The following is a 20,923-nucleotide window of genomic DNA, read 5'->3' on the forward strand; positions in this document are numbered from 1 at the left end:
CTCACGATTCGATTCGATTACGATTCGGGAGGTAGCGATTCGATTTGATTCGATTCGATTCTACGATGCATTGCAATACATTACATTTCTACTGAGAGCAAAGCAAATTTTTCATCAGTTATGATGCAATAGAAGCAGTCAGATATTGAACAGCATTTTATTGGCTGTTTTCTGTATCAGTCTTGCAGTTTTCAATGCTTTGAAGTGCTTTTATTTAATTTAACATTCATTTGCTCCGGAGATATCCACGGAAGTAATTGAAACTTGAAAAAATATACATCGATTATGACATTTGCCGCATTGAATTGAATTGCCGAATCGATTATTGTTGACACCACTACTATTACAGTGCACTGGGCCTTTAGTAATACATTACAATTTGGTCATAGCCATTCTGGTAACAGCTCATTTATAATGCCGTGTCTTAAGGGGTTAATGTAAGTATATCCTATTACCCTGCCACTTCCTCAGTTAAAACATTGTACAATTCCCCAAATCAGCATCCATGGCTGGTCAGGATTGTACTTAAGACTAGGTGACTGAATTGATTCTTGCTTCAGTATGCATGTGAGGAGTATTAACTTTGTTGCTATTACGTCTTTTCTCTACAACAATGTTTTCATCTTGGGCAGTCATGGATAAGCAGTTAGGGTGTCAGGCTTGTAGCCCAAAGGTTGCCAGTAGCCTAATTAACCAGTGGTAGACCAAAGGTTGCCGGGAGTAATTAACCAGTGCCGTCCCCCATCCTCCTCCATGACTGAGGTACCCTGAGCATGGTACCGTACTGTCCCACCACGCCACTCTCTTTGCTCTCCCTCGGCATGGGTGAGACATAAATGTAATTTATGTGTGTGCAGTGAGGACTGTGTTCTGTGGAGTGCTGTGTCACAATGACAATGGGAGTTTCACAGGTGGGCTTTCACTTTCACTTACGTATTTTAAGATGTTATAGCACCACATGTGAACATGCAAGTGCCAGACCTCTGCAGACGTCAGCTAAATGTAATGTAATGTAATTATGTGGTGAGAAGTTTTGATAAAAATAAGCAAGTAAATAATAAAAGTGTCCTAAAATGTTGTGTGTCCCCTGTTGAAACCTTGCCATAAAACAGAATAAAGAATAATAGTTGGAGATGCAAAGATGTCAAACAAAACCATTCAGCATTTTGCTTTTAGACAATAAGGTAGGTAATAAGATAGTTAATAACAAAACTCTGTGTGTGTGTGTGTGTGTGTCTGTGTGTGTGTGTGCACGCGTGTGCGTACGGTTCATCGCATAAAGCACTCGTACCATATGATGTGAGAGCGTGAAAGCCCAACTGGGGAACTCCAACTTCCATTGTCATTGTGACACAGCACTCCACAGCACACAGTGCTCACTGCACACAATGAAATTTAATTCATGCCTCTCACCTGTGCATGGGACCCAGGTTCGTGTTTGGCCTGGACCTTTTCCCAGTCCTACTACCCCAGTCTCTCTCACCACACTACTTTCCTGTCGTATCCGTCCTGATATAATAAAGGCATGAAAAGAACCCAAAAATATATATAAAAAACTAAACTAAATTTAACAAAACAAACAAGTGTGCCAATGGGTGACAGTGCACTCCCAAAGGAATGGACAGACAGGCCAGGGGCCCATGGAATCATAATCCTTCCCTGTTCCACTCTTGAACCATTTGTTCCACTGAGCCCAAATTGGATGAGTCTTGGTTGTGGTGAGAATGTCAGGGGTCCCACTCCCAGTCAGAGATTCCCTGACATATCAATGACCTTCCCGGCTTCCCTGACCCTAAATATTAATTTCCAGGACTTCCCTCACAAGGAACGTGCAACCGGGCACATTTATGGAATCCTCCTAAAACCAATCCCAAAGTTCTCCCTGATTTCTGGTATGTCTTTAAACGTAACTGGAATGAACAAGCCGGCCATTAGAATACATTAATTACAGGCCATAGCGGGAGACGAGTAAGCAGGCTGTGGAAAAGCCTTTGTCAACGGGGGCTCTATAGCAGAAAATTGTACATTTACGACAACGACAAATGAGTTTGTTTTATACTAGTTTATTCCACTTACTTCACAAAGTTACTTATTTTACACAACACAATTCAGATAGTTTAAAAAGGCTGACCAGAATCAATGAATAGCTTCTACAGATAAAACACAATAGAATTGCCACAGAATTGCACAGGTGAATTAGTTCATAGCAAAAGGTCATGTTGTATACCATCCAATGCAAAACTTGAATATGTGGAATTAATTTTGGGAAAGGTGGTTGAGCTGCATTTCTCACCAAAGTCTTTGGTGCAAAATTAAAAATAACAGAAATATGCAAAGAAAAAAATGCCAAGAGAACAGCGTCTTGAATTAATAAATGATTTCCAGAAAACACATTATTGAGGAAGAATTACTTTAGTAAATAAAGTTCCTGTTAAATGTAATGATGAAAACCTTCATATTTGAAAGAACAGTCACCCCTTGCATTCCATCCAACAAGTAAATACAAGAATCAATCAAGCAATTAATTCATAAAAAGTACAATTTTTAAAAAGGCCAACATATAAATAAGTCACTTGAGTTTAATTGGAAGATCAACTAAACAAAGCAAAACAAAAAACACATTAATTTGCCAAAATGTTAATATTCCTTGTGAAACTCTGTGGCAACTGACAGCTAGAGTAACAGATTTTTTATCATTTCAAAATCTGAGCGTTACAAATTCATTTCCGTCAGCAGAAGAACACCTAAGTCATTAAAAAAAGACAACCAAACCAGGCAAGTGTTTTTTTCAGTTACAGTTTTTTCTCCACAGTGTGACCCCCCCCTTCAGGGAGAGCTGGGGCAAGCCTCATGTCCTTGGTTCAGTCCTCTCCACATTAACGCACACGCACGCGCACGCACACACACATAGAAATCATCCAGAGTTACATCCCAATCTCACCGCACGTGATATGGCATGTAGCAATAAGAGTTGCATGTTAAAGTTTTTGCAAAAGTTATAACTGTTATACACATTTTAATTTACAGAAGTGGGTAAGCTCAGCTGGCAAGTGCCTCACAACGTATTATTATTATTTATTCTTCTCGTTTGTTCAGTAAATAGGATAAACATGAACTGACTGACGTGACATTTTCACAATGTGGGAAGAAAACTCAGAAGGCAAGAAGTAAATCATCCATTGGATGTCTCTCCAGTTACATCCGCTGAGGCTTGACCAGGCAGACAGAGTTCTTCTCACCAAAATAAAAAAGCAAAAGAAAAAAGGGAAACAAAACCAGGCAGTTGTTGGGACCGGGGCAAGTTATGACTCCTCATCAATACGGGTCTCCTCCATGTCAGGGGAAAAAAGAAAGATGATTTTGCATATACCAACCCCCAACTGAACCCAACACCCCACTCCATCCCCTCAGCACTCCAGTCTTGACTTGTATTGTTTTCTTTTTGCATGAGCACTGCAAAAAAACAAAACAAAACTGCACGTCAAAATGCTGTAGAAGATTAGCGGCCGGTCAGGCAGAATGGAAAGCGGGCCATCAGTTGCCACCGCCAGCATCTAAGGGCACTGCACACACTTGCTGAGTCAAGAGAGGCATGCATGCCAAGAGAGGAAGAGATGGAGAAATAGAGCGAGGGAAGAGAGGGAGAAAAAGTGTGGGGACGGTAAGCGTTCGATGGTTCGTCGGTTGGTTTTGGAGCCATTTGACACTTATCCACTGTGGTCGTTTTGGGTAGGGTGCGCACATCCAGTCACTTGTTGCAGATGCCAGACAATCATTTTAGACATTTGAAGAAGGTAGGTCTGCACACTGCGAAATACGCTTCAAAAAATAAACTTCATTCAATTAAAACAGCAACATTTCTCCAAGGTGACGACCTCAGGAAGATCCATGGTGGTTGAAATGTTGCTGTTTAAATTGGGAATAAAGATTATTTTTGGAGCGTATTTGGCAGTGGGCAGACCTGACTTCATCAACTTATCCACTGGGGCCCATCTGCTGGTGATGGTCCTTCTTGTGCTCCGCCAGCCACTGCAGAATCTGCTGCTTCAGCTCCTCGTTGGGCCGAATCTGGTCCATCGTCAGTGGACTGCGGTTGAAGGGGTCCGTTTGATCACTGGGGTGGTGGAGAGAGAGAGAGAGAGAGATAGCGAGAGAGAGAGAGAGAGAGAGAGAGAGAGAGAGAGAGAGAGAGAGAGAGAGAGAGAGAGAGAGAAAGAAAGGTAGACATACAGTACATATAGAGAGAGTGTGTATAGGTTACTTGGAATTTCAACTTGAACCAAAACATGTAACCAGAGGGGAGCACCACAGGATCCAGCATGAGGTTGTCAATAGCATCTGATGACATGTACCTAATCTAGTGTAATACCTGAGTAGGTGTCGAGCTATGGTGGAGCGGTCCACTGTGATGTTGGATGAGGGGAGCACCACGGGGTCCAGCATGAGGGTGGACATGATGGGGTCCAGGAACTCATCCGGGGCCTCCGAGTACGTCTCCTCCTCCTGTTGATGCCGGTCTGCCAGGGACTACAAATGACAAAACACAAATGCAAAGTTGTTGTTGTTTCTTGTTGTGGTTGTTCTTGTTGGTGGTGGCATAATTCCTATATCATTGTTGTTTTTGTAGTAGCAATATTAATAGAGATGATTTATGAGTAGTAATATAGTTAGAGCATGACTGCAGGCATCATGTAGATAAGAAAACGAGGACTCCAGGCTGAGATGATTTACCTCTGTCATAAGGTTAATATAACCTGGTTTGCTACTTAACTAGCTTCTTAGTTTACCCTCCAGAAATAGAGCTGAAGAAAAAACAAAGTCCAGTTGCCTACAACGTACAGGGCTCCAACTCCTTTTATCCGACACAATTTCCCGAACATTTCCATGACTTTTTCATGAACTAAGAAACATTTTCCACAATTTAATGTCCCTGTGAATGTGTAGAATTTTGCATAATTTTAGGTCTAAAATATGAAATGTGACACCTTTCTTCTGATCCTATGGGGTCACATTATAGTTTTTGAAAAAAGTAGGTGTATTCATTTGGAAATAATCATGATAGGCTAATGATGACTTAATAGAAATCTGTCTTCAGGTTAAAACAACAACAAATATTCTATGACTTTTGCAAAACACAAAAAATCGTGATTTTTCCAGGCCTGGAAAATGAACATTTTCCACTTCCATGACTTTTCCAGGTTTTCCATGACCACGGGGAACCTGAACTTACAATTCTTTTGACTACTTTGCTGCTCACCTTGATCTTGTCTGCTAGCAGGCTGAAGGAGACGATCATGTCTCCGGGCTTGTTGATCTTTTTGAGGACCCGTACAGTCTGGGAGAAGAGCGTCGGGGAGTAGGAGCGGCCGTCCTTCGGGACGCTCGCACAAAAACTTTCCTCATTTCTGCAAAACGAGAGGAATGTTCCATCACAAAACGAAACCAGTGAATAGCACAGCACTAGTGGTGTCAACAATAATCGATTCGGCAATGCATCGCAATGCGGGGGCAGGGCAATTCAATTCAATGCGGCAAGTGTCATAATCTATGCTGCATATTTTTTCAAGTTTCAATTACTTCCGTGGATATTTCCGGAGCAAATGAATGTTAAATTAAATAAAAGCACTTCAAAGTATTGAAGACTGATGCAGAAAACAGCCAATAAAATGCTGTTCAGTATCTGACTGCTGCTATTGCCTCATCATGACTGATGGAAAATTTGCTTTGCTCTCAGTAGAAATGTAATGTATTGCAATGCATCGTAGAATCGAATCAAATCAAATCGCTACCTCCCGAATTGTAATCGAATCGAATCGTGAGGGCAGGGCCAATGCACACCACTAAACAGCACACATTATTTTTTTATGTGACCCCATGTCAGATACTTTGAAATGACCGAGGGAGGGGAGAGAGGGATGCAGTTCACTTAGTTATGTTCATTCAGCTCAACAGTTAACAAAAAAAAAATTGACCAAAGAGACAGTCACCTATGTTACAAGTACCAGAGTTGATCAGTAAAAAATGCATATGCATTCTGTATACATTCTGGGCATTAAAAATATTTTGTGTGTTTTTTAATCCTTTCTTCTTTAAGTAATACTGTGTGTTTTTATCCTTTCTTCTTTTAGTAATACTTACCCAAGTACACTCAAACATAAAAGTCAAAGCTACATCTGAAAGAGTTTGACCACTTCACTCCATGTAACAATTGCGTACAGCCTGCCTGATTACTAATTCATTTATGGCCATTGGCTGAGGTTGTACCACCTGACATCGGAGCTCCGTCTAAAAAAGCGGTCATTGACTCATAAACAAACAAAGAATGAAATAAACTACGGTAACTACCAAACCCACCCCAAGTTGAGGTAGATGGTGCAGATGTCGGAGACGAGCTGGTGCGGCTTGAAGTCGAACTCGCTGAAGTCCTTGACCTTCAGCGCTCCCATCTTGGGGCCCACCAGGTGCTGCAGGAAGTAGTTCAGCATCGAGATGATCCGCTCCGCCAGGAAGGGGTGCACGAAGATACCTTTGATTTCTGCAACGAGAAATTCATTTAAATAATACCAATTAATTGTAATCTAAATAAATCACTAAACTTATAGAAGACTTGAAGATATCCTAGACCTTCGGCTTTGTACCTTCGGCCGAACCGCACCTGGGAGGATATCCGTTAAAATCATTCCTCCCACTTTTGTCATATTGCTTAAATACTATTCTGGTCCTTCACCCCCATCCTTTCCTCTCGAGAAAAAATGCACAAGGAACCCAACTATCCTGCTCTACTAGTAATACTAGCATGGTTACCTGATGTGAGGAAGGCCAGGGTGCCGATGGTCTCGTTGGACATGATGTTGTGGAATCGGCCCATCTGTCCGAACATCTGCAGGCTGGACTCCTTCTCGCGCCGGGCGTCCGGAGACAGCTCGTCCCAGGCGCCCCGATCCCGCTCCAGCTGCAGCACCTTGATCTTGCTCAGGAACTACGCAGGAAGTAGACGGAGGATGTTAAGCTTACATAATTTATTGCTCAATGAGAGACCATTTACACTTTTAAACTTTGGAGCGATTGTTTAGGACAAAAACACTTAATCACGGACATCTATGCTGTCTGTCTTGCATATCCAAGGATTAGAGACAAATCCCACCACCGATGTTTCCGTAACATAACCGTTCTGTTATGGTCACACTCTTCTGAAGGACATTTGAATTTGTCTTAAAGTAAATAAATTTGAATTTTTTTTTTTACTTAAGTTTATTCAATTTTCTTTTATCTTGCTGATTTTGTCTCCAATCTGTTTTAGTGGTTCATCACCTTGAGTGAAAGGCAAGTCGAACGGATGGACACCTCTGAATTTCTTGTTTTCCACCATCCATAGGATGTTAATCACATCAAGCAATTTCAAGGGACGGGGTCATCCATGTACTGTCTGTCTGAGAGACAAATTGTGCTGCCAACCTTTTTGCAGGCCAAAGACAACTTTTCAACGGTCAACTACTTTTTCAAGTGTCTTTTTTCCCCCCAACAAAGCAGAGAGCCCAGATCTTTCCTAACATCAACATCTCTGTTAATGCAAAGCCTCACCATGATGCTACTTCTCCCAGGACATTTTATAACAGAATCTAACCAAACCGCAGCAGTTTAAAAATAGTCAAGTATCAAATACATGGACAACAGTCATTACAAAAAAATGCAAAACCCAACAAGGACACGAGGCTAGGTTGTTATTTTCCAAAGAATTCCACTGTTTAAACCCAAGATGCAAATCAGACCCCAAACCAATGGAAAAGAATAGCAAGGCACATTTCCTAGAGTGAGCAAAATACCTGCCACTGGTTCATAATGTCAGAGAGGGTGGAAGTAGATGTGTTGGATTTACAGGGCTTTTTCAGACTGGGGTCTGTTCATCTGCGGTTTTGGTTATGGTTGGATCTCTACAAAGGCTAAGGGTAGTGTGTGTGCGTGCGTATGTATCACTTCCTTTTCCTAGCCTCTGTTAAGATTGGAGGAGAGAGGACAGGAGAAAGAAGGAGAACGTGGCTGTTTTGACAGTTTGGAAGACTGGGGCCAGCCAATGGCATGACAGGAATGTTTACGGCTCTCGCAGCACTCCATAAACCATCTGTGGAAACATTTGCTCCGTAATTAATGGGCCCAGAGTTGATGTTTGTTCAGACACCATCCTCGTCAGAGACCAACCAACACCAAAGTCTGGAGGTGTGAGAGAGGTGTGCTGGATGCCAACACACATTGCCTTGGCGAAGGATGGACAAGACTTTTTTGCAGGTTGAAAAAGACAACTTGCTGTGACGTCATAGTTAAGCAAAAAAAAAACCCATCCTTTCCTTTCAGGCACTCAAGATGTCATCACTTGTGTGAACTTAAGTCCAAAACAAATAAAAACTATGACTTTTCCCCCAGACACATCAATGCTTGTGAATTGCCTTTTTATTTGTTTGTTGGAGTCAGAAAGCCGCAGGTTCGAATGTCATACCATTCATTCCTAAAATGCCCTTGAGCAAGAACCAATCCCCACATTGCTCCAGGTAACCAAAGCCTTGTACATAAAATAACGAAGTTTCTTTGGGTAAAAGGCAAATTGGAATTTCAATGTATTGGTCTTAGGGGTATAGCCCTTTGAGTAAAGATATATTGTTTTCAAAGTGGGTCCCGGGACAAAACAGCATTGGTACAAGTGAACACTTACGCACATACAATACATTCACTCATAGTTTTCCCCCATTCCCACCACAACATTGCCATTCTAAAAGTAAGTAACAATCAACCATAATATGGCAGTGTTCGGCCTACACATAGTAAATACAAAAATGTTGCAGAGAAGACATACTCATTGCAACACCAACATACACATACAGATGCTTTAGTGTCGAGGGTGTCAGCCAAGTGTTATATAGGGATTATTATTATTTATTATTTCCTACCTGTATGGCCTCATCGAGCAGGAAGATGGCGTCGTTCATCAGCAGGTTGAGGAAGCGCAGGAAGAGAGGAGGGTTCATGGCCTCCAAGTTTTCCGAAGCGTATGTGGCCAGATGCTGTAGCAAAACGTCCATAAATGTCAAAAGTAAACGTAAAATCTTGAATTTGTGGTGTAAGTACAACACTAGGACATGATATTACATGTTACACCAGTTAGTCCATTGTTCTAAATCAGGTAGATAGACTGTGTCACTGAAAAGCACTAAAAGACCTAACAAGAACACAACACAAATTTGATCCAACCAGCTCAAATTTAGCTTATCGTGAGACAAGTACACAAGTCTACTGGTTACTCAGATCATTTACCTGTGTTGGAAGGAAGCAGTTTCATTTTTTACTGTAACTTTAATCTCTGTAACACATCAACATTAAATCACAGAGAAGACTATTCAAATTCACAACGGAGCTTCTATTCGCCTAATCAATAGCACACTGCCTTGATAACAGTGTAAGTAGAAGAAAGAATGAGAACCCTTCAATTTGCCTGATCAATTACCAGTCTGTTTAGTCCTTATGCAAAAAACTTCAGTCGTCCTAATCAATAACAGCTTGAAAGAAAGCATCTAATTAAGACAGAAGTGTTGAGTATTACCTTGATACTCTCCCGATAGCTCTCCGTGTTCCACATGTACTTCAATATTGAATACATCGGCCGCCTGTAATTAAACTTTTGTTCAAATTGGTGAGGATCACCTAAGGAAAAAAAGCCAAGAATTAAACCACACATACGCAGAACATAAATAACATAAGCATACAGTATACATAGAACATACATGATATGTATTTTAAGCTTGCAAAATATGACACTTTGGCAGTTCATGACCAGCCTATATTTCTTGATATGCAACATTAATGAGTAATGATACAATAATACAATACAATACAACATGTATTTATATAGCGCAGTATCACAACAATGAAGTTGTCTCAAAGCACTTTCCAAATACGTATACACATTCCCACATTCAAACAGCAGGGGCATGTCTCCCATTAACGATGGTTCGTAGCTTTATGTAGTTTACGAGTGATTCTACGAACATTCTTAGATTTTCTATGCCGGTTTCCCAAAAACCATCGTACATTAACCGGTTTCCTCTTTTCCCTTTATATCCTGTGTGTGTCTCTACTGTGCCAAGCTGCTACTATCCATCTTAGCGCGTTGCAACTACTCCACACCACTCGTGGATTTCTTTAAGAGTTATGAGTCACCCTGCGATGGTTCTTTGCTAAGATTTGGGAAACAGTCTGTGAAGCCTATGATGGTGTTGCGTGTGAACTCAAGTAGTACTTAAGCTTAAGCACTACTTAAAGCCCTTTGGGAAACGGGGTCCAGCTCTGGAGGCTGCCGTACGGTGCCAATTGTCCGGGGCTCACATGAGAAAGTGCACACACATGTTAACACACAAAGACAGTAATAATAGTCCTAAAAAAGCGTAAAAGTGTAATAATTACGGGGAGACTGGTAATGGCAAAACATCTGTATTTGGTGAACTCACCCGTAAACTCGATATCTACAAACACAGTGATGAGGGCCTCAGCGAGGTGAGGGGCGTGGCAGTATGTGCAGAAGACCCGCTGGCGCTGAAAGACGATTGGCTGGTTGGTGCCGGCGGAGGCGGTCTCCATGTGTGGCATGACAGCCTCCAGCACCTCGGCCAGCTTGGCACGCAGGTGGGGATTGGACATCCTACACATTGATTAAACATACATGGATTACTTGGTACAAATGGATTGTGTCTGAATATTCTGGTCATGTTACCCATCTGAACTTCATGGAGCTTACAAAGACATTTGGTTCCTCACTGAAGGATCTCCCTTGGATGCGGAATGAGCCTTCCTCCAAGTTACATAAAGTCTTACAATTAAACTTACAACTGCTTACATCTCATAGGACATAGGTGAGGAACCTATGGCTTGTGGGTGTTTATCTGGCCCCAGATCCAGTTTCACATGAAATATTACATGGTTGGTAAAGCAAACTTTTACAAAGAAATTACCTTTGCAACACAATTACTGTAAGTTGTATTTTCAGGGGACCTAAAGAAGGTGAGATCTGTTTTATGGATCACATGGGCAGCGTTTCCAACTGTGACCAGTAGAGGGCAGACACGTGGAAGATGTTTATTGGTTGTGGCAACATCATTAGATCTGTGGTGCAACATTATGATCATTCGTGCCACTATGAATACCAGACAGCACACCATCCCCTCTTTATTCCAGTTCTTTCTTTCCCAATTCTATTTTAAGACCATCTTTCCATCTTTCTAGTTATTTTACAGGGTCTTGGTTACAGTCCCTGGGGTTTGGCACCTTGCTCAAGAGTACTTCAGCTATAGATGGAGGTGTACGGAGAGGTAAGGGTGGGATTCGAACCTGCACCCCCCTGCCCTGCCCAGCATCATAGACTGCTCTCCAGTAGTTTTCAGTGTATTACTGTCTCACCTCTTGGAATGCAGTGATGCAATATATAATTAAATATAATATAATGTCTATATCATACAATGCAATGAAATTAAACGAAAAAAGAGTTATGCAACTTGGTACATTTGGGGCAGCCGTGGCCTAATCGTTAGAGAGGTGGACTTAAAGTCATAGGGTTGCAGGTTCGAATTCCACCCTTACATCTCCATCCACGACTGAAGTGTGCTTGAGCAAGGCACCTTAATATCCCACATTGCTCCAGGGACTGTAACAAATGCCCTGTAATTAACTGCAAGTCGCTTTGGTCAAAAAGGTGTTATGTAATGTAATGTAGCCCGTCCACGTTGCCCATGAACATGGTGATGAAGTTGAAATGATGTGATAAGTGATGAGTGATGTGATAAGTGATGAATAGTTAAATATTACATAATACAATGGCCATGTTTACATTTTTAATTCCGAATTAATAATTGAGAATTAAATCATGCTTACAGGATGTTTCCAAAGCAGAATTAAGTTTTATTTGGAATAAAATGTCCAATGTAACTGAGGCCAATGTCTATATAATTCAATGTAATTAAATGAGTTGTAGTGTAATATCATGTAATATATACAGTAGTACAACACACAATACAGTAGAACACACAATACAGTATAACACACAGCATAATTTATCAGTCCCTCCAGGATTTTGCACTGGGATATTGTGATTTTTGCGGCCAAAATGTCTGATTTTGTGGCGGCATTTTCTCATTTTTTGCAAAGATTTTGCGGCATTTTCTATTTTTTTGCAAAGATTTTGCACCCCTTTCTGGGGTTTTTTGGTAACTGAAAACCACAATCAGTCTAAACAGGCTTAAGACAAAAGAGACAGATTTTATGTAATCCCCTTTTCACTTTAATATGAGTGCAGAGCAATTTTCTCCCTCCCTGAAGTGGTAGGCTATTTCATGTGTGCATGTTTGCTGTCACCTATTTGAAGTGATGTTGGTTTGGGATTTCATGGAGGACTTTTTTAATGCCGCTGTGAGAAGTAGACAGAACAGCGGTTTGCGGGCGTTTGGCGTTTTCACGTGGATGATATTGTCTTCGTGGACGTTACAGACATCCCTAGTTCCAAAAAATAAAGAAGGAGACATCTACTGAATGGACCGAAAAGCGCGCTCTCTGTCTAGCGGCCGCGCTGAACAGACCATTTGAGAAGACGCGCCTGCACTCAGGTTAAACAGGCACACAGCATTCACTCTCCCCTCGAACGCGTGCCAATGAAATCTAATCGAAGTAGCCAACTCCACGCTCAATGCGGGAGTTGCATCTTGCCTGCACTTCTCAGAGCATATGAAAAAAAGCAGGGGATTGCCGGTGTTCGGGCTGTTGTTTTCTTCTCTGGCTGTTTCTTTCGAGTGGTGACGCTGCCTGTACTAACTGAACACGCACGGTATCGGCAAACGTCTCGTGTCGTCCTATTTTTGTGCTCCGATGTTATGACTTATGGAGTTTGAGTGAGGCGCTTGACAGTTATCCTCCTTATCTGAAGACGTCGTTGTGTTTATGGTCTATTTAGGCCTACAGTGTAGACGCCTGGACTTAGCCTGTCAGATTCTGGGTATCCTTAGGGAACTTTTTTTTTTTTAAGTGTCCGACCGCGATCGACCTATTGAGCACCCCTGCCACAGAATGTTGAAGGGGACAAAGGGGAAAATTTGCGGGAAAAATGCGGCTTTACAGGAATTACGTGGCATCGTGAAATTATGCGGAATATCATTGAATTTGCATGAATCCACGCGATCGCTGAATCGCGAAAAACTGGAGGGACTGCATAATACAGTGCTCTGCTCCCTCACCTCTCCACGTTGCCCATGAACATGGTGATGAAGTGGAGCACCTGCTCCAGGCTGTCGGCCGACGTCTCCAGCACCTCGTCAGCAAAGCGCCGCAGGAAGATGAAGAAGTCTCCCAGGTTATCCACAAAGAACTCTGCAAGGACACAATGGACAGACGGTAAAGGCAAAGCTGGCATCCCTTACCTCAGGGCTTTCTGGGAGAGCTTTGCTCGCTGCATAGTTCCAGAAGAGTAGTAGAGGAAGGAGAAAAGAAGTCGCAATTTAGGAAAAACTGTCCTTTGTCTTTGGCTTTTATCTTTATTTTTGGATTTTTCAATACAGTTTTTTTCTGAATTGCATCCTGCTCCTCTGTGCAACTCCTTTTCTTCTTCCAGGACACAGAGTACAGCATGAGTTGCCCAGCAGCGATGGGGGAAAAAAGTCTGCCAAGTTATCAACAAAGAATTCTGCAGACTTTTGAACTATATCCAAAGCACTCCTTTGAGTCAAGGTAGTTGAAGTATTAAAAACCCTTTATTTACATCAGGGTAAAACGCCATGGCGCTTTTAACATGCTTACCCCGATGTAAAATAAAGGGTTTTTAATACTTCAACTACCTTGACTCAAAGGAGAGTTCTTTGGATATAGTTCAAAAGTCTGTCAAGCCCTAAAAGGAATAAGCAGATGCACCCCTTCAACCTGGAGAAAAGGCTATAGAGCGCTTGCTATTCTTTCCTTTTGCAATTAAAGAATTCTGCACACTGAAAGGAAGGACAAAGTATGAGGGGCACATCTTTCCTTTCCAAAATGCCCTTGAGGAACTGTGTATTATTATTATTATTATTATCAATAATTGTACACTACTTCTTTCGCTAACTATTACAGCTCTTGTGAATATCTGATCTGAGTAATGATTCGTACATTTTAAGGAGACGGGGTTCCCACTTAAAATTTCATAACTGAGGGCACTGTGCAGTAGTGTGCTAAGCCCTATTACATGCCCATGGGGACCATGGTTCGAATATTCAAGGAATTTCATGACCAGTGGGAACCCTGAAGAGAGACTGCGGCATGATCCAGAGGTAATTTGTTTGTCTTTATTATTATTTACTTTTATTGTATTTACTGTTAAATGTCCTTTTGAATTATTTTAGCAGATAGAAAGACAAAATAAAAGTGGCAAACACACAACTTAGTAAGTGTGTGCGGGTACCTTGCACGTGGCGCTGCTGGCTGTTGGTGCAAGAGGCCTGCAGCTGGAGGCAGTGCTGCCACTCAACTTTGCTTTACTTACTGATATTCTTATCTACCGCTGCCTGCCCTTGTGAATTTCTGACCTGATTAATCTGATGTTACTCACAACTATTGTCTTTACAGTAACAGAGCTGCTGACGCTATCTAGCAAGTGGCAGGAAGAGAGGACGGGAGACTATGGCATCCAGAGGTAACTAAGAAGGGTATGTACGGTAGTACCTACCTGGCACATGGCAGAGCTGGCTGTTGCTGAGCGGGGGTAGCGGGTAGCAGAGGGGCAGGTGCTCGGGTCCGCGGTTGCCCATGCCCAGCTGCACCAGTAGGGCGGCGCCAGAGGCCTGCAGCTGGAGGCAGTGCTGCAGCATGGCCGGCTGGGTGGCGGCCGCTTTGGTGGACAGGTAGACCGTCATGAGGTGCTCAAACTGCTCGCGGAGCTGCTCGGCCGCCGGCTCCCCGCTCAGCTGGGCCTCCCGCCACGTGCCCTGCAGCCGGTGCAGCGACTGGTTCAGCTTCACCATCTGGTCATGCAGCCTGCCAATCAAAACACACACACAGGGGCATTACACCAGGTACACCTGCAGGCGAAACGAGCGAAGCAACCAGTGGCGAAACTCAGTGTTCCATTCTGACAACTCAACGGTCAACTGGTCGTGGCAGCGAATCTAATCGATTGAAACATTTATGTTGTTGATTTGATTAGCAGACTAAGTTTGCTCCTCATTTGCATAATATTAAACTAGGCCTGCGTGTGTGAATTAGAAGCTGTTTACACGGCATGTGGATATTTTTGAGAACGTATTGGCTTTGGCCTATTGTTTACACATAAACAAGTAAACAAGTTTTTTTTAAATCCATGTCGCGTGTACATGTAATCCGATAAAAACTATCCGCATTTAAAAATATTCGTAAAGGTGCAACCAGCACCTGTGGAAGCCTATGTGCAGCGTGAGGTTCTCACCTGTGGAAGCCTATGTGCAGCGTGAGCTGGGTGAGGATGAGGTTTTCTGTCAGCAGGCTGTATGACTGGGCAAACTCCACACTCTGCTGAGGGGGCACGGGGATAAGACACGTCTCCTTGTCCAGACCTGGATGGCAGATGTGTCAAAAGTAAAAGAAAAAGTAAAAAAAAAAGAAATACAATTTCCTTCCAACACAGGTAACTTATCTGAGTAAACAGTAGTGGTGATGCAACACAATGCGGGGCATGGACGATCCAGAATCGATCCGGCAAGTTCCAGAATCGATCCGGCAATTTTTTTAAGTTTCAATTACTTCCATGGATATTTCGGGAGCAAATGAATGTTAAATTAAATTAAAGCCGCGAGCGGCGATGACGGGCCCTCGCACCTGCGGTTCAAGGCATATCGCCTCAAATCCCGCCACGTCCTGCCCAAAACAAAAATGAAGTCTCTACGACGTTCGGTTCACGAGATAAAGATATTTAAGAAATCCACTTTTACTGCAGTTCATTTGCCTACCATATGGTGGCGCTATATCAGGTTGCCATAGTAGGCATATAGAAAAAGGTTTATATTCATTATATGCATGAACACATGCATTTGCACTGTTTTGAAAACACTGCAAACTAAAAGAGTGGCCAACTTCCTGTTTCAATAAGAGGTCCAATTATCTCACTTCCTGTTGGGCGTGGCCATGTCACTGCATGACATTTTTGTTCGTTTTAGTCAGATACACATTCATAAAAATGTTGAAGTCCGTAGCTTGAACTTCATGCCGAACCCGCTCCATAGGCCCATGACTTAAGGGGGCGCTACAGAGCCCATGTACTGAGTTAGGGGCGGGGCTTGTTTGGAGAGGTACGTGCTGCCCTATCAAACACCTGTGTGAAGTAACTTTGAAAGATATGCATGGCAACCCCCTCAGAAAGGGCACATTTTCTGTGATTTTTTCACCAGAATTCATCAAGCCGCCATCTTGTTTTATTACAACATATTGAAAATTCCTTCGCAATATATAATCTGCAATGTCTTAAGATCATTTACAAATTGAAACGAAACCGAACAGTTGTACGGTTCAGGACAAGTACATCAAAGGTCGTGGTATGAAAATTTTGTCGCATGTCAAAAGTTGCATTTCATGTCCAATTACCTCACTTCCTGTTGGGTGTGGCCATGGCATCCTAAAGACTTTTTTGATTGGCTTAGTGAGATACACACACACACAAATTTTGGAGTCCGTAGCTTCAACTTTATGCCGGTCCCACCCCATAGGCCCATGACTTAAGGGGGCGCTACAGAGCCCATGTGCTGACTAAGGGGTGGGGCTTGTTTTGTGAGGTACGTTGTGTCCTACCAGAGAACCTCTAACAGGGAGAAGGCTCAGTCTCATTGGTTCCCATTGTAGCCAGTTAGCTTTGCATGCATACTGCAGTAACGAGCGTGGGCCAGTCCTTCATGAGGGAAAATGTATGGAATGGAAAGGGGAACCCATGCTAAATACATTGCTACTGCCATTTCCAGTCACAAATATTATCAACAAAACATTCCTGGTAAGCACTATGACTGTTGTTTAACAATAGGCTGTATTGACAAATCGTTCAGGTGTGTAGGTTTACAGCTGGTTAGAAGATTTCAACCTGTACTCGCTAGCATCGTGCTAATGTTTATGGGTTTGGCCCCATAAAAATTGTGCTTTGTGACCCAGTATATAATAATCTAGTGGCGCAAAATAATCGAAACGCTACTCAAATGGGGTCTTATTATTTCTAGCTTCGAACTTAATATTCATATTTCAGGACAAAAAAATATAAAAAATCACAAAAATTATAATGGTAAAAAACTCCATTGACACCCATTCATTTTGCACTGTCCCGTGGTTAGGGTTAGCCAATTGTGGCTAATAGGAAGTTCCGTGAGTGAACAGCCCCTGGTCCTACCAAAAAACTGTGCAAAGCAACATTGAAATATATGCATGGCAACCCCCTCAGAAAGGGCATAGTGGAGGCACGTTTTCTGTCATTTTTTCATCAGAATACATCAAGCCGCCATCTTGTTTTCTTACAACATATTGAAAATTCTTTCGCAATATATCATCTGCAATGTCTTAAGATCATTTACAAAATGAAACGAAACCGAACAGTTGTACGGTTCAGGACAAGTACATCAAAGTTCGTGGTATGAAAATTTTGTCGCATGTCAAAAGTTGCATTTCATGTCCAATTACCTCACTTCCTGTTGGGTGTGGCCATGGCATCCTAAAGACTTTTTTGATTGGCTTAGTGAGATACACACACACACAAATTTTGGAGTCCGTAGCTTCAACTTTATGCCGGTCCCACCCCATAGGCCCATGACTTAAGGGGGCGCTACAGAGCCCATGTGCTGACTAAGGGGTGGGGCTTGTTTTGTGAGGTACGTTGTGTCCTACCAAACAACTGTGCAAAGCAACATTGAAATATATGCATGGCAACCCCCTCAGAAAGGGCATAGTGGAGGCACATTTTCTGTCATTTTTTCATCAGAATACATCAAGCCGCCATCTTGTTTTCTTACAACATATTGAAAATTCCTTCGCAATATATCATCTGCAATGTCTTAAGATCATTTACAAAATGAAACGAAACCGAACAGTTCTACGGTTCAGGACAAGTACATCAAAGTTCATGGTATGACAATTTTGACGTATGTCAAAAGTTGAATTTCTAGTCCAATTACCTCACTTCCTGTTGGGTGTGGTCATGGCATCCTAAAGACTTTTTTGATTGGCATAGTGAGATACACACACAAAAAAATTTTGGAGTCCGTAGCTTCAACTTTATGCCGGTCCCACACCATAGGCCCATGATTTAAGGGGGCGCTACAGAGCCCATGTCCTGAGTTAGGGGTGGGGCTTGTTTTGAGAGGTACGTTGTGTCCTACCAAACACCTGTGCAAAGCAACTTTGAAAGATATGCATGGCAACCCCCTCAGAAAGGGCACAGTGGAGGCACATTTTCGGTCATTTTTTCATCAGAATACATCAAGCCGCCATCTTGTTTTTTTACAACATATTGAAAATTCCTTCGCAATATATCATCTGCGATGTCTTAAGATCATTTACAAATTGAAACGAAACCAAACAGTTGTACGGTTTAGGACAAGTACATCAAAGTTCATGGTATGACAATTTTGTTGTATGCCAAAAGTTGACAAAAGTTCAACTTTAGCTCCAATTACCTCACTTCCTGTTGGGTGTGGCCATGGCACCTTAAAGACTTTTTTGCTTGTCTTGGTGAGTTATACAAGCACAAACAATTTGGTGCCCTTAGCTTCAACTTTATGCCAGTCCCGCCCCATAGGCCCATGACTTAAGGGGGCGCTACTGAGCCCGTCGGCCGATTTGGGGGCTGAGCTTTATTGTAGTCCATCGTGCCACCATATCCAACACCTGTGCCAAGTTTCGTTCAAAGTTACGCATGGCAACCACCTCAAAAATGGCCCGACGTGCGGGAAAAATGTATCACAAAGCAAGAACAATAGGGCCTCGCACCCTCCGGTGCTCGGGCCCTAATAAAAGCACTTCAAAACATTGCAAGACTGATACAGACTGATACAGAAAACAGACAATAAATTGTTGCTCAGTATCTGACTACTTGTAATGTCTCATCATGACTGATTAAACATTTGCTTTGCTTTCAGTAGAAATGTAATGCATTGCAATGCATTGTTGAATTGAATCGGATCGGATCGGATCGCATAGAATCGAATCGAATCGAATTGCTACCTCCCGAATCGTGATCGAATCGGATCGTGAGGGCAGTGCCAATCCACACTACTAGTAAACAGTAGACCTGTGTACTTGTCTTACAATCAGATAACTCTGAGCTCGTTGGATCAAGTTTGTGCTGTTTTTCATTATCAACACAGTCTCTCATTAGGTACAATGGACAAACAGGTGTAACAGCTATGTATTATCATGTACAAGTGTTGTCCTTACACCACAAACTTACTTTTACTTTTGATATCTCTGTGACAGAGACAAGTTGAGGGGGATGTCTTGATTCTATTTCATTCCACAAACAGTACTAAGAAGGTTTGCCACTATACTTCTTAGATGACTAATATGCATTGAAATGGAGGGTTGAAGTAGCCTGGTGAACCAGCGCCACCCGCTGGACCAGTGTTCATGCTAGAATTCTTACTGGCCGAACAAGTGGCCGGCTGTATTGCAGAATACCGGACATTTGAAATAGGCTATCTAACGGACCTTCCCTCATATAGCCAAACACACACTCCCTAATGGGTCAAAGTGAAGTAAATTGGTCTTTTCTGCCAGCAAAACTTAAATTTCACTAACATTTGGCCAGTTGGCTGTGTTAATTTAGAGCCCTGCTTGTGCGCTCCGGGGAGTAAACGCGCGCTTTCTTTCACACACTCGAGAGCTCGGACTGAAAGAGAGAAAAAAAAACAGCCAGCCAACGTGCTGTGCGCAGATCCCTAAATTATCAACTCAAACAGTGTGTTTTATCAGCAAACCTGAAGAGGATTTCCCTACTCAAATTGGGTAACGAGGTGATGCCTGTAATAGTGCAGTAATGGTATCGACGCTACTGAAATTTGAACTGTATTGCGTTGTGTTCCTGCGCTCTCGAAAGTAATGGAATTGACACGTTCCGTAAGATGCTCTATGGGCTACACGTTTTGGCCAGTGATGAAAACATTTATAAAGCCCTGCATGCACTTTCACTGGGACTTCTCGCGAGTCCATCGTTCTCTGGAATATTTAACTTGACCCTCTGTAGCCTACTTGGAGATCCACCACCATTTTTCAGCAGAGGTAAAAGTGAAAGTGATTTGATGCTGCGATGCTGCGCATGCCATTGAGTCCCAAACCGTTAGGCTTGACTTCGCAACTGGGCATGAAACGGTTTCGCAAATGCAATGCCCTTTGTTGTGTTCACTGATATATTGGTAAAAATAGCCTACAACAAAACAGAATCGTTCCTCGACAGCACAGCAGCCAGCGTGAGTCAAGTGATTATAAGCATAACGTGATTGGGGACAACGACGGTGGGGACGAGAGCGCAAGCAATATTGCGTGCTGTTTATGACAAGCTCATTTACATAGGCTATTCTCAAATATTTTCAGCTTTGTTCAGTTTCATATTAGGCCTACTGGTGTTTTGTAACTTTAAGTAGGCCTATTTAAAATGAGCTAATATTATTTACTGACTGATTGCAGTCATTTTTGTCGGACATTTTGTCCGGCCACATTTTATTTTGCCGGTCATTCATGCATGCAAACGGCCAATGTCCGGCCACAGCCGGCTAACGTGAACCCTGCGCTGGACGGCAAAATGTTTTGTCTACGGGTGGGTCTGGCCTCGCATAATGATTCAATGAAGCCAGAATGCCATGAATCTAGCAAACCAATTACAACGCAAAGATGTGTTTTGAATCAAAGCGGGCAGGGTTTTGAGGGAAGGTTG

General features: G+C 42.5%; 1 protein-coding gene across 1 annotated transcript in view; it reads right to left on the minus strand.

The window, feature by feature from the left end:
* Positions 1-2,047: 2,047 nt before the first annotated feature.
* Positions 2,048-20,923, minus strand: part of ube4a (ubiquitination factor E4A (UFD2 homolog, yeast)) — a 28,679-nt gene continuing 9,803 nt past the window's right edge. Inside the window, exons 10-20 of the mRNA XM_063207445.1 lie at positions 15,455-15,581; positions 14,720-15,027; positions 13,263-13,395; positions 10,494-10,684; positions 9,590-9,690; positions 8,940-9,053; positions 6,805-6,979; positions 6,355-6,535; positions 5,258-5,405; positions 4,370-4,527; positions 2,048-4,114 (exon numbers count right to left, since the gene is read on the minus strand). Coding sequence (XP_063063515.1) covers positions 3,976-4,114; positions 4,370-4,527; positions 5,258-5,405; positions 6,355-6,535; positions 6,805-6,979; positions 8,940-9,053; positions 9,590-9,690; positions 10,494-10,684; positions 13,263-13,395; positions 14,720-15,027; positions 15,455-15,581 — 1,775 coding nt within the window. The 3' untranslated portion in view covers positions 2,048-3,975. The remainder of the gene's footprint in view (positions 4,115-4,369; positions 4,528-5,257; positions 5,406-6,354; positions 6,536-6,804; positions 6,980-8,939; positions 9,054-9,589; positions 9,691-10,493; positions 10,685-13,262; positions 13,396-14,719; positions 15,028-15,454; positions 15,582-20,923) is intronic.

The sequence above is a fragment of the Engraulis encrasicolus genome, chromosome 9, assembly GCF_034702125.1.
Source record: "Engraulis encrasicolus isolate BLACKSEA-1 chromosome 9, IST_EnEncr_1.0, whole genome shotgun sequence".
NCBI classification, from domain to species: Eukaryota; Metazoa; Chordata; class Actinopteri; order Clupeiformes; family Engraulidae; genus Engraulis; species Engraulis encrasicolus.